General features: G+C 43.3%; 1 protein-coding gene across 2 annotated transcripts in view; it reads left to right on the forward strand.

Moving 5' to 3' along the window:
• ESYT2 (extended synaptotagmin 2) overlaps positions 1-13,992 on the forward strand; it is a 158,510-nt gene that overhangs the window by 52,156 nt on the left and 92,362 nt on the right. For both annotated transcript variants that reach the window (XM_074985052.1, XM_074985053.1), the window contains exons 5-6: positions 5,154-5,226; positions 8,676-8,765. In XM_074985052.1, the coding sequence (XP_074841153.1) occupies positions 5,154-5,226; positions 8,676-8,765 (163 nt within the window). The remainder of the gene's footprint in view (positions 1-5,153; positions 5,227-8,675; positions 8,766-13,992) is intronic.

The following is a 13,992-nucleotide window of genomic DNA, read 5'->3' on the forward strand; positions in this document are numbered from 1 at the left end:
AACAGACATAGAAACTAATATATTACACACAAAACATGGTTAAAACATTAAGATTACAAAGTCACGCACTGAAACATTATATTGCCCATGCAATATAATGTTTGGGATCTTTCAGCATAAGCATTATTATACAATGTTTAATTGTAGTATCATAGAACTGGAAGGAATCTCTAGGAGTCCAGTCCTGTGCATTCACGGCAGGACTAAACAGGACTAAGATCATCCCTGAAAGGTGATTCTCTAACCTGCTCTTAAAATTCTCCATCAAAACAAAAAGCAGTCAAGTGGCACTTTAAAGACTAGCAAAATGGCTTATTAGGTGAGCTTTCGTGGGACAGACCCACTTCTTCAGACCACAGCCAGACCAGAACAGACTCAATATTTAAGGTACAGAGAACCAAAAACAGTAAGCAAGGAGGACAAATCAGAAAAAGATAATCAAGGTGAGCAAATCAGAGAGTGGAGGGGTGGGGGGGAAGTCAAGAATTAGACTGAGCCAAGTATGCAGACAAGCCCCTCAGAAAGTTCCCATCACGATTTAAACCATGTGTTAATGTGCCGAATTTGAATATAAAAGCCAGCTCAGCTGTTTCTCTTTCCAAAAAGGTGCGATAATTCCTTTTCAGTAACACACATACCTTTAGGTCATTGACAGAATGCCCCATTCCATTAAAATGTTGACTAACTGGTTTGTGGATTTGGAGTGTTTTGATGTCTGTTTTGTGCCCATTGACCCTTTGTCTAAGGGAGTTAGAAGTCTGTCCAATATACAGAGCATCTGGGCATTGTTGGCACATGATGGCATATATGATGTTAGTTGAGGAGCATGAGAAAGTGCCCGTGATTCTGTGAGTAACCTGGTTAGGTCCAGTGATGGTATTTCCAGAGAAGATATGTGGACAAAGCTGGCAGTGGGCTTTGTTGCAGGGAAAGGTTCCAGGACTGGTATTCCTGGGGTATAGACTGTGACTGTTAGTGAGGATCCTGATGAGGTTGGGAGGTTGTCTGTAGGAGAGAACAGGCACGTCACCCAGGGCCTTCTGGAGTGTGGCATCCTGATTAAGGATAGGCTGTAGGTCTTTAATAATTCATTGCAGTGGTCTGAGTTGGGGGCTGTAGGTGATGACCAGTGGTGTTCTGTTCTTGGCTTTTTTCGGTCGATCTTGGAGTAGCTGGTCTCTGGGTATTCGTCTGGCCCTGTCGATTTGTTTTTTTACTTCTCCTGGTGGGTGATTCAGGCTTATGAATATTTGGTAAAGTTCTTGTAGTTTTTGGTCTCTGTCAGTTGGATCAGAGCAAATGCGATTGTATCTAAGAGCTTGACTGTAAACAAATGGATCTAGTCACGTGTGCAGGATGGACACTAGAAGGGTGTAGATAAGTATAGCGATCAGTAGGTTTTCGGTACAGTGTGGTACTGATCAGGCCATCTTTGATTAGTACTGTAGTGTCCAGGAAATGTATCTCTTGCATGTTGTAATTGAGGCATAAGTTGATGGTGGGGTATAGATTGTTAAAGTCTCTGTGGAATTCCTCTAGAGCCTCTGTACCATGGGTCCAAATCATAAAGATGTCATCAGTGTATCTTAAGTAGAGGAGTGGTAATAGGATCCTCACTAACAGTCACAGTCTATACCCCAGGAATACCAGTCCTGGAACCTTTCCCTGCAACAAAGGCCGCTGCCAGCTTTGTCCACATATCTTCTCTGGAAATACCATCACTGGACCTAACCAGGTTACTCACAGAATCACGGGCACTTTCTCATGCTCCTCTACTAACATCATATATGCCATCATGTGCCAACAATGCCCAGATGCTCTGTATGTTGGACAGACTTCTAACTCCCTTAGACAAAGGGTCAATGGGCACAAAACAGACATCAAAACACTCCAAATCCACAAACCAGTTAGTCAACATTTTAATGGAATGGGGCATTCTGTCAATGACCTAAAGGTATGTGTGTTACTGAAAAGGAATTATCGCACCTTTTTGGAAAGAGAAACAGCTGAGCTGGCTTTTATATTCAAATTCGGCACATTAACACATGGTTTAAATCGTGATGGGAACTTTCTGAGGGGCTTGTCTGCATACTTGGCTCAGTCTAATTCTTGACTTCCCCCCCACCCCTCCACTCTCTGATTTGCTCACCTTGATTATCTTTTTCTGATTTGTCCTCCTTGCTTACTGTTTTTGGTTCTCTGTGCCTTAAATATTGAGTCTGTTCTGGTCTGGCTATAGTCTGAAGAAGTGGGTCTGTCCCACGAAAGCTCACCTAATGAACCATTTTGCTAGTCTTTAAAGTGCCACTTGACTGCTTTTTGTTTTGATAGTGTATAGACTAGCACGGCTTCCTCTCTGTTACTATTAAAATTCTCCAGTGATGGAAATTTCACAACATATCTAGGCTATTTATTCTAGTGCTTAACCACCCTGATAATTAAGAAGTTTTCCCTAATGTTCAACCTAAATCTCCCTTTCTGCGATTTAAGCCCATTGTTTCTTGTCCTATTCTCAGAGGTTAAAGAGAACATTTTTTCTGTCTCTGTGCCTCAGCTTCCCATCTGCATAATGAGGATTGTAATATTCAATGGGGTGTAGTGAAAATATACTCATTTATACTCATTAATAAATAAATTCAGTTAATGCGTGAAACACTCTGATATGTTAATGAGGAGAGCCATTGAAAAGCTCAAGAAGAAATTAATTATTCTATTTTTAAAATGGGTTTAATAATGTGTAGCAAATAAGATTTTCATTGAACAGTGAGAAGAAAAAATATTGAACCACTGGATATTATGTGAGCACAGTCTGTTATTTGCACTTAATGATGCAGTGAATCTGTGTAAAAATATTAAGTGGTCATGTAATTAAGGACTCTGTTATAATGCATATGCATGAAGTGGCCAAATTCAGGTGCACAAGCAACCTTAATTCTAGCATTTCCTAATTTTTGGTTATTTGACTTTCAAGCTTAATATTCATTTACTGTATTTTTCTGTGTATATGACTTCCTAGACTTTTAAAAAAGCAAACTGAAAACAAACCTATCTTGTGACAGCATATTGATATATAAATGGCTCATCAGTAATACTGGCAACTTTTAGATCCTCCCCATAGCCATTGCCACTTGACTTACTGGAGGCATTGATAACAAAAGTAAGTTGTCATTGTCTGTGTGGACCACCACTAGACAGGAATTGGATACTTTGCCAGTGGAATTCAGTTACATGCTCGCAAAAGGGGAAAGATGACACTTAGGAACAGAATCCAAGATTCCTGGCAGCGGAGGGGAGTGTGATGTAATGGGCACAACCTCTTTTTCGCATCTCCCCCTTCAACCTGTCCCTGATCCAGTCGGTCACTTCCTTATCCGCAGCTCCTTGTTTGTCCATTTCTCCTCATTTAACCAGTCCCAGTGTTATTCCAATTTCCTTGCCAAGCCATTTTCAGTTCCTACTCCCAGTCTCCTTGCCCTGCCAGTCCTTCCTCTCCCGTAAGTCTTCATCCAGTCTGTTTTTCTCCCCCACCCACATCCTTGTCTTCCTGAGCTTGGTGTCCGATTTCAGTGTCCCCCCTGCATCACTGATCCATTCTTTTTGCCCATCCTCTTACAGTCTTCCACTGAATCCAGTCCCTCCTACCTGTACTTTCCTTTTCCTGTCTTGGCTCCTGTCTGTGTCCTTGGCTGCCAGTGTTTAGCCTCCTTCCTTTGCTGACAGCTGTAGGCTCAGTTCTCCCATCCCGCCAACTGCTTCTTATCCCAATCTCCCATCCTTCTTTCCTTCTCTCCCCAAAGGTAGAGCTCTTGACCTCTCTGCATTTGAAATTGTTAGCTTTGTCTCCATGATGCCTGGGCCTAGTAGAAGTCATTGAGGGGAAAGAAGGGACAATTTCTCAAGGCCTACAACAGCTGTAATTTCAGAGAAAGTCCTGCTCAGGTCTGGGATGAAGTAAACTTAGTGGGGATGGAATCTTCATGGATCTTACCTGCTAAAATCAGTGATGTCCCCATACACTGGGCATGTATGAACTGATTGTTTTTTAAACAAAAGCATACATCTTTGCCAGATTAAGATGAATTTTCATGTGGGTGGGGGATCTAGAGATATGCCCTCATAACATTCATGTACTTGTTGCAAATCATGAGGAGTCATAAATTTTAAGGTCACAGAGATCGTTGTGATCGTCTAGCCTGATCTCCTGTATAGCACAAGCTTCAGAACTTCCCCCAAAATGATTCACAGAATATATCTTTTAGAAAAAAAATCCAAGCTGGATTTAAAATTCCCAGTGATGGAGAATCCACTGTGATACTTGGTAAGCTGCCCCAGTGGTTAATTACTCTCACCATTGCAAATTTCATCTTATTCCCAGGCTGAATTTGTTTAGCTTCAGCTTCCAGCCACTGAATCATGTTGCATATTTCTCCTCTAGTTTGAAGAACTTGTTATTAACCTTCTGTTTGTTAAGCTACATAGATTGAATACCTGGAGTCTGTCAATACACAAAACACATTTTTAATCCTGAAGTCATTTTTGTTGTTCTTTCCTGACCCCTCTAATTTATCAGCATGCTTCTTGTGCTAGAGCTTTTTAAATAAAAAGTCACCAAATTTTTTTTAACATTTTTCCCCCCTTCGTCTTGTTTATGAAAATGGCTGAATATGTCTGGCTGAAATTTTCCAGAACAATTCATTCCTAGTCTCACAGCCCACGTGGACTACTTGAGTCTAAATAGTTGGCAACATGAGAAGTAACTGAAAACAGGTTCATATAATTGGAAGTGTTCGACAAAGATAAAAAGAGATGGCCTTTCTAGCTCTGCTTCTAATAATCAAGGATACTTCTCCAGATCGGAGTGTTTTCTCATGACACCGTACAGTGACTGAGAAAACCTATTATTAATACATGCCCCTAAAAGGAAGTGTGTGTGTTAGTAATAAATACTTCCATTATTTCTCAAAACTATGACTTGCTGCCTTTTTTTGTTTTATACCCAATTTTAAAAATGAGAGTGCACCTCCTTCATATGAAATGTTCAGTGTGATTGAGAAAAGCATGTTGGAATTAGCAATTAAATATGTATGCAATTTTAGAGTCCAGAAATGTAAAACATTTATAGAGTATTGTATTTTTTTCTGTTTTTTCCTTAGTTTTGTAGGCAATTGTGAAATTGATTTGGAGATCAAGAGATACTTCTGCAGAGCTGGTGTAAAAAGTATACAGGTGAAGTTCAGTTTTTCTCTTCTTTCATCATAACTACAGTTTTACAGATGACCTCATATTTCTCAAGACACGATTTACCAGTTGACACACAAAATATAATTATTCTATTGCTTTTGTTATTTATTCTGAATTACATAGCATTGGCCTTTGTTACATGTAATTTAAATCACATTACTAGTTAATTTATTCTCTCAAATATGGAAGTATATGTTACATATATTGTCTGTTCTGCTGAGAACAGTGGGTAGCAGAAATAAATGTTTTAAAGAATGAATTAGTTCATAAAGTTATGAGGATTCTCATTTTCTTGTATTTCTGCTATCCACATATATATGTTGCAGCACTTTGTGGAATATGTATAAATTCATTTTCCACATTTATTAATTATTTGTAATAAAGTAGGATCTATGGATGTTTAGCATCCATTGCATATAAATCAGAAGTATGCTAGTGTGGCTTAACGCATTTTAGAGTGGTTGCTTCCATTTACAGAGGACTTGCACGAAGACGTGTGTACCACGTAACTCACCTTTGATAAAGGTTTTAGTTAGAGTTGGGTGGTGTATTGGTATTTCATGGCTGTGAAAAAAGTGTCACAGACTGTGAAAGAAGCCATTCCCCTTGAAATCAGGGGTCTCCTTTTTCCTAGGAGCAACAAAAGGGGACTTCCTAGCTCTGACTGGGCAGCGGAGGGATAGAACTTGTCCCTCCCCTGCAAACTGTTCTGGCAGTGGGACCAGGGGACCGGACCAGCTCCATCTCAGGGTACCTCTCCCTACTGCAGGACACTGTCTGGGACCACAGCCTACGGTTCCTGCAGCCGGAGGAGACCTGTGGAGTTGGATTATATCTTTAGAGGTCTCCAAACTGGCCCCTAACCATCTCCCATTGGGGTCCAAACTGTCCCCTGGCGTCTTAACCACCCCCCCAGAGGCCCAATCTCCCCGCCGCCCGCCTGTTTAGCTCCCCCACATGCTGGGCCTGAGCAGCCCTCACCCATGCTGATCCTTATTCCCCCCCGCCCCGGTGCCTTAACAGACCCGTGCAGGGCCCAAGCTGCCTCCACTGTAGGGCCCAAGCTGCCTCCCCAGGGGTCTCCAAACCACCCCCCAGATTGGTCTCTAACCCTCTCCTGGGGGCCCTAAGCTGCCCTCTGGCAGCTTAACACCCCCTGGTGGGCTCAACTGCACCCGGTGTCTTAGCCTCTCCCCATGCTGGGCTGAGCTGCCCCCTCACATGCTGGGTCCAAGCCACCCCACCCATGGCTTAACAGTCCTGTGCAGGGCCTAAACAGACCTCCCCTTGTGGGGCCTGAGCTGCTCCCCCAGTGGCTTAACAGCCCCGTGCAGGGCCCAAGCTGCCCCATCAGGGGTCTCCAGACTGCCCTCCAGGGGACTCCCAACCATCTCCTAGGGGGCCCAAGCTGCTCCCTGGCAGCTTAATCACCCTCCAGGGGGCCTCAAACCACCCTTTGATGGCTTAGCCCTCCTACGCTGGGCCCGAGCCACCTCCTTGGTGGCTTAACAGCCCTGTGCAGGGCCCAAGCAGCCTCCTAGTGGCTTAGCCATCCCCAGGGGACCTCAACGACCCCAAGCCGCCTCCCCCAGAGCCTTGGCCCTCCATGCTTACCCCACCAATGCAGTCTCTGAGCGACCCCTGTAGCCCCTGCCCCCCACTTTACCTCCCCAGCTCTGGTGCCATGCCCTGCCTCTGCTCCTCCACATGGGTACCAACATCTCAGGGGGTGGGGGGGTGAGGGTGAAGGGAGGGGGGGGAGGCGAGGGGAGGAGGAGTCAGTTGAGGCAGCTGTGTCCAGAGCTGCGATTGGCTCTTAAAGGGTCAGATGCACCTTGGCTGCTGGCTTTTGAAAAATGGTGCCAGAATGCCGTTCTGGGGCATTCCAGCAACAGAAAAGCTTTGGCTCTCCATATTGTCCCTGTGCTGCTGGGACCACCTCATCAAAGGGGGTTTCCTACCACTGACTTGGAAGGCAAAGGACAGGGCTTGTCCAGATCCTCTGAGCTGCCAGGGGTGGAAAGAGATCAGACAGATACACTTCCAGGTGCCTCCTCTGGCTGCAGGATGATGTCTGGGACTGGACAAGAGCATGAGGTTCCTGCAGCTGCATGTAGGGTAAGGGGTGGAGTGCTTTCGGCATCTGTGCAGAGAAAGAGCAAGTATTGTCCCTCTGAGTGACCTGGATAAATCGGAGGACTGGACCAAAAGAAATCTCAACAAGGAGCAGTGTCGAGTCCTGCACTTGGGACAGAAGAATCCTAAGCATTGTTACAGGCTTGGGGCCGACTGGCTAATCAGCAGTACAGTGGAAAGGGACTTAGGGCTTATGGGGGGATGAAAGGCTGGTTATGAGTAAACAGTGTGCCCTTGTAGCCAAGAAGGCTAATGGCATATTAGGGCACATTAGGATGAGCACTGCGAGCAGATCTAGAGAGGTGAGGCCACATCTGGAATTTTGTGTCCAGTTTTGGGCCACCCGTAGGTTCAGCAGAGGGTAACAAAAATGATTAAGGGGCTGGAGCACATGACCTGTGAGGAGAGGCTGAGGGATATGGGCTTATTTAATTTACAGAACAGAAGACTGAAGAGTGATTTAATAGCAGCCATCAACTTCCTGAAGTGAGGCTCTGAAGAGGATGGAGAGAAACTATTCTCAGTAGTGACAGATGGCAGAACAAGGAGCAATGGTCTGAAGTTACAGAAGGAGAGGAGTAGGTTGGATATTAAGAAAAAATACTTCACCAGGAGGTTGGTGAAGCACTGGAATGCATTGCTTAGAGAGGTGGTAGATTCTCCATCCCTAGAGGTTTTAAAGTTCTGGCTTGACAAAGTCCTGGCTGAGATGACTTAATTGGGGTTGTCTTGCTTGAAGCAGCGGTCTGGACTAAATGACCTCCTGAAGTCCCTTCCAGCCCTATGATTCTGTGATTCTACAAGCTGGTCAGGACTAGCAGTGAGGGGCCCTTAGTTGGGGTGTTTCCAGCAGCACAGGGAGATCAGACCCACTTCTACCTCTTGGAACCTGTTGCAGTTGCAGGAAGCTCTGTAGTTGCTGCCTTCAGAGTCCAGCTCTAAAGGTAGCACAGAAGTGAGGATGGCAATTCCATGAACTTCCTATAACAAGTTTGAAACACCCTCCAACCCCACCCCCAGTCCCTTTTGGGTAAAGACCCAATGGTTACAATACCATGAAATTTCAGGTTCCAACAGAAGAAAACATGAAATTTACTTATTTTCAAATCCCCTGCCGGTGAAATTGACCATAATGGATCATGAATTTGGTTGGGCCCAATGTATACATAAATTCACTATAATGAAAGACTTTTGAAAAAGTAGTTGTGTGTGTGTTTGCAACTGGTTCTGCTTAATCTACATATAGTACCTAGATTGACAAAAGTAATTTACCTTTTCCTTTTTTTTCCCTATTTCAGATTCATGGAACTATGAGAGTTATCCTTGAACCATTGATTGGTGACATGCCTTTAATTGGAGCACTGTCTATTTTTTTCCTTAGGAAACCTGTAAGTGAAAAGTCTAGATGTGAATCATTTCTCTGTTCTTTGGCTAGTGTATTAATAAGAATAGTAAGAATGAGTGATATCTTCTGATTTTCTGATGGAAAGAGACTGAAGCATGAGGACACTGTATGCATCACAAGAATTGCCAGGACTTACCTTGTCATTATCTAGAAGGTTTGACTATTCACCTAATAAAAGTTAAAATGCCTACAGTTATATGCATAGTGAAACTGGATTCAAAAGTCCTCGAACAATAACAATTACATAACACTTTTCCTATTAGTCAGATTTTTTAAGACATTTTAAAATTTGATTTCTATATTCAAAATCAGATTGTTGGTGCAATCTCATTTTCGAAATCTACCCTTTCTTCAGGCACTTTTGTCTATCCAGGATGTTTCTCTACCACACAAACAGCAAAGAAAATAGACATTCTTTTGATTTTTATTGAACTGAAACCAATTCATATTGTGTGTACCCAAAAAGATGTACAATAAGCAAACCTATTATGTCTGGGATGGTGCAGCTTTTTTAATGTTCGCTCACATTTACTTGGCCAATCGGTGATCATGAGGCAAATCCTGCGACGTAATATTTTAAATTAGATGCAAATTCCAATTAAAATCCCTTCACAAAAGGTGGTGATCACCTTGCGTGTGACATGATGCCTGAGTAGTACGTTTGTAAAGGCTTGAGATCCAGCAATTGCAATTGACATACCTGTTAGTTCTCCTGCAGGGTGCCAGATTAACTGTGAATCAGAGTCTGCTATGAATCAGAGTCTCCTTCAGATTGTACTTCATTTTGCACTCCCTTGGGCCTTAGCAGAAGGCTCATTTGCAAAAGCCAATTGTCACTTTGGGGGAAGGTGTAACTGCAGTGTTTGTTGAGGAGGTGAACGCCTATCAACTAGGTTCTAAAGTTATAAATATGGTGCTCTTGATGTAGGAAACAGGACTGGCATAGAATCATAGGACTGGAAGGAACCTTAAGAGGTCATCTAGGCCAGGTCCCTCTACTCATAACGGGGACTAAGAGTGGTATCTAGGCCATCCCTGTTAAGTGGTTGTCTAACCTGTTCTTAAAAATCTCTAGTGGTGAGATTCCACAACCTCCCTATGCTATTTATTCCAGTGGTAACCATCCTGACAGGAAGTTTTTGCTACTATCCAACCTAAACCTCCCTTGCTGCAATTTAAGCCCACTGCTTGTTGTGCTATCTTCAGAGGTTAAGGCAAATCATTTTTCTCTTTTCCCCCATGTAACAACTTTTTATGTTCTTGAAAAAGGATATCCTGTCCCCTTTCAGCCTTCTCTTTTCCAGGCTAAACAAATCCAGTGTTTTTAATCTTTCATCACAGGTCATGTTTTATAGATCTTTAATCATCATCTTTGGTCTTGTATGGATTTTATCCACATCTTTTCTGAAATATGATGCCCTAAACTGGACTCAGTACTCCACTTGAGTAACCAGCATGGATTAGAGTCGGGGTGGAAGTAATTTAAATTTCTTACAGGTACTCTTTTATTGTCCCCTGGAGCATCACTCAAGGTAGGGGTTTAGGGTCTGTGTGAAAGACAGTACCTGTAAGAAATTTAAGTGTGGGCTGGAGTTCAGGGGTCTCAGGGCAGGGGTTGGTGTGTGTGTGTGCAGGAGTGCAAGAATCAGAGCAGGAGGCTGGTGTTGGGGGAACCCAGGAGTCAGGGTTGGAGGTGAAGAAGGAGGGACTTAGTGCAGACAGTAGGGATATGTATTCAGGGGTGCAAAAATCAGGGTTGGGAGTGTGAAGAGGGGTTCAGAGCGGGGGGCTGGGTATGTGAAGGGGGGCAGGTATTGGGAAACGAGGGTGCTCAGGGCAGAGGTTGGGGTGCGTGAAGGGACTGCATGCAGGCAAAGTTGCCCTATAGGAAGGGTGGTGGGGTGATGCCCCCCATTCCTACCAGCACTGCTTGTTGCTTTCTCTTCCCTTCTGTCACTGTCAGGGAGTGAGAAGAATGCTCACAGCATGGGTCACTCACTCCTCTGCCCCCTCCCTGCACCTGCCCTGTGGGAGAGGAATGCAGGGACACTGTAGCTTTCCCGTCACTCCCTGACAGGGACAGAAGCAACAAGCAGCATCAGTAACCTGGGACAGGAGGCTTCAGTTCCACTGACCTCCCTAAAGGGCACCCCAGGTGTGTGTTGGGGGTCAGGCAGTCCCTGCTCAGTGTGGAGTGCACGCACAGTCAGCCAAACATGGGATCCTTCAGGAGAGCCCCAGGAGCCTGGCTGGGGATGCACTGCCCCTCTTCCTGCAGTGGAGCGCCCTAGCTGGCTCTCAGAGGGGCGTCGCACCGGGGTACACTGGATTACTTTCTTCTCTGTGTAGAGTGGAAGTATTACTACTTGCATCATGCTTACAACACACTCACTAATACATCCCACATTAATATTTACATTTTTTTTTTTTTTTTTTTTGCAACAGTGTTGTACTGTTGACTGATATTTAGCTTGTGATCCACTCTGACTCTTAGATCCCTTTCAGTAATTCTCTTTCCTATGGAGTCATTTCCCTTATTGTATGTGTTCAGTTGATTGTGCCTTCCAAAGTGAAGTACTTTGCAGTTGTCTTTTCTGAATTTCATCCTTTTTAGTTCAGACTAGTCCTTCAGTTTATCCGGCTCTTCCCATTCTCCAAAGCACTTGCGGCTCTTCCCAGCTTGATATTATCTGCAAACTTTATATTCAATTATATGTATCATTGATGAATATATTGATCAGAATCAGACCTAGAACGGATCCCTACAAGAACTACTTGATAATATTTCTGTCACTGGCTTTTTTTCCCCCATGATTCCACTCCCACCTTTGAGATCCCATGGGCCCTTGGGCACAGTTGGTTCCAAGGCCCTTAATTTGAAGGCAGTGATGCCTAGTGGCCAAAGTCAGTACCAATCAAATCTACAGTGTGGGCAGCGAGGCCTAGTGGCCAAAGTCAGTTGCAGTGGCCCCCATTTCCCTCTTTGGGTCTATCCTAAGGCCTTGCTGGCAGAGGTGAGCCGTCCCCCACAACGATTTAGCAGGGAATCCAACCATAGCAGGCTGAATCAACCATGCGGGAGGCACCACTCACTTTCCTTCTCTGGTCCTCTTTCTACCCTGGGTCCTGGGGTTGGCATTTGTGGGTTGTTGAGGTCACTGGATTTGTCTGTGAAGTGGGCTCTCTGAGCCTGTCTAAACTTTGGGTTTTGTGGGCCAGCAGGGCCTTGCCACACTGATACCTGCACTTCTGCATGCAGGAGTCTCCATCTGTCATCCTTCTTCTCCAGCCATTGCCCCTGACTGAGCTGGGTTATTGCCTTTTATAGCTGCCCTCCAAGAGGAGTATGCCCATCAGAACCCTGGGGGAGGAGGCATGGCTTTCTCAGGCCACAGGACAGAGTTAACCTTCTCAGTACTAGTGCAGAACTTGTATGCCTCATCACACTCTCCCAGCTTGACTGTGAACTACTGATAACTACTCTCTAGGAACAGTTTTCCTATCAGGTCATATGGGATACTATCAAATGCCTTACTAAAGTCAACATATATCACATCAACTGCTTCTTTCTTATCCACAAATCTTGTTACCCAGCAAAGAAAGACATTAGGTTCATTTGACATGATTTGTCCTTGAGAAATCCATGGTGACTTTTACATATTTTCTTATTGTCAGTGTGTTTGCATATAGATTGCTTAATTATTTGCTCGAAAGTCTTTCTGAGTACTGAAGTTTAGCTAACTGGTCTGTAATTCCCCAGAGGTTGTCCTTATATCCCTCATTTTGTCCTTTTCCAGCCCTGTGGAATCTCCCATCTTCCATCGCTTTTCAAAGATAATCACTTACAGCTCAGATATCAACTCTGTCAGCTCCTGATTATTCTAGTATGTAATTCATCAGGTCCTGGTGACTTGAAAACATCTAACTTTTTCTTTCCCTGTTTTAGTCTCTGGTCCAACCTCAGTTTTCGCTGGCATTCACTGTTAGACATTGAAGCACTACACACCTTTTTAAAAAAAGACCATTACAACTTCTGCCATTTCCACATTTTCTAGTTTCTATTTCCTGTCAGAAGGACTCTGAGTTTCAGTTCATTGAAGATCTGGTTAAGCTGGGGTAGTCTCTTGCCATACTTCCCTATCTTTCCTGCATAGTGGGATATTTGCTCTCATTCCCTCAAATACCATCTCATTGAAAAACCACCAGCTCTTTTGAACTGATTTGCCCCTTGACTTGATTCCCATGGGGTCTTAAATACCAATTCCCTGAGTTTGCTGAAGTCTGCCTTCTTGAAATCTATTATGATTGTTATACTGTTTTCTTGCCTACCATTCATTAGAATTACAAACTCTGTCATTTCATGATCTCTTTCACCTAAGCTGCCTTCCACTTTCAGATTCTTAGCGAGCTCCTCCCTATTTGTCTAGGCTAGTCCACACATATTGAAATGTATTTTAAAGTCTAGATTTAATTGATTCAGGACTGTAAGTAGACTAGAGTATGAAAATCAGAAATACTGTGGCTAACCATTCAATTTTTGAAAGTATTTTGAGACTTAGTCGCTGAGCCAGTCTCACCCCTGCTGAGTAGCACGTGCCCAAAAAGTAATTAACTTATAAAATAAATTTTACATAACAGATTTATTACTACAAAGTAATAATAACACAAAAACATTGCAGGATTTCTTTCCCACTGCATGTTCTTCAGTATTTGTGTCTTAATCTTCTGCAGCAAGCTCTAAAATAACTTTAAATATACCAATGAAGCTCTTCAACAAAATCCTGTCCATCATTTAGAAACTAGGTGAGGATAGCCAAGAAAAACTTTTCTTCACTTCATTTGTTATGGGAGAGGAGGAATTAGTTGGCAACCAGCAAAGGATTTTGTTCTCATATTTTCCAACCGAAAGTAACCAGCAATAGTTCCACTCACATCACAGCATCTGTTTGCTGACTTTAATGACTATATAAGGCATTGCTGCCTAAATTAATAATTCTGAACATACTTATCTGTTGAGTTTGCTAGTCTTTTACCACTTTCCTGAGCAATGCTTAGGTTTTTTTTTTTTTAATTGCAGGAGTTCCTGCTTCATACTTTCTAATAAAATATTTTAAAACTAGACTTGTTGGTGAGGCTAACTTGCTAATTAAATATGTTTGTATAGGCATCTTTTAAAAAAGAAAATTTTCATTTAAAATATTCTTATGTTC

The sequence above is a fragment of the Carettochelys insculpta genome, chromosome 2 (assembly GCF_033958435.1).
Source record: "Carettochelys insculpta isolate YL-2023 chromosome 2, ASM3395843v1, whole genome shotgun sequence".
NCBI lineage: Eukaryota > Metazoa > Chordata > Testudines > Carettochelyidae > Carettochelys > Carettochelys insculpta.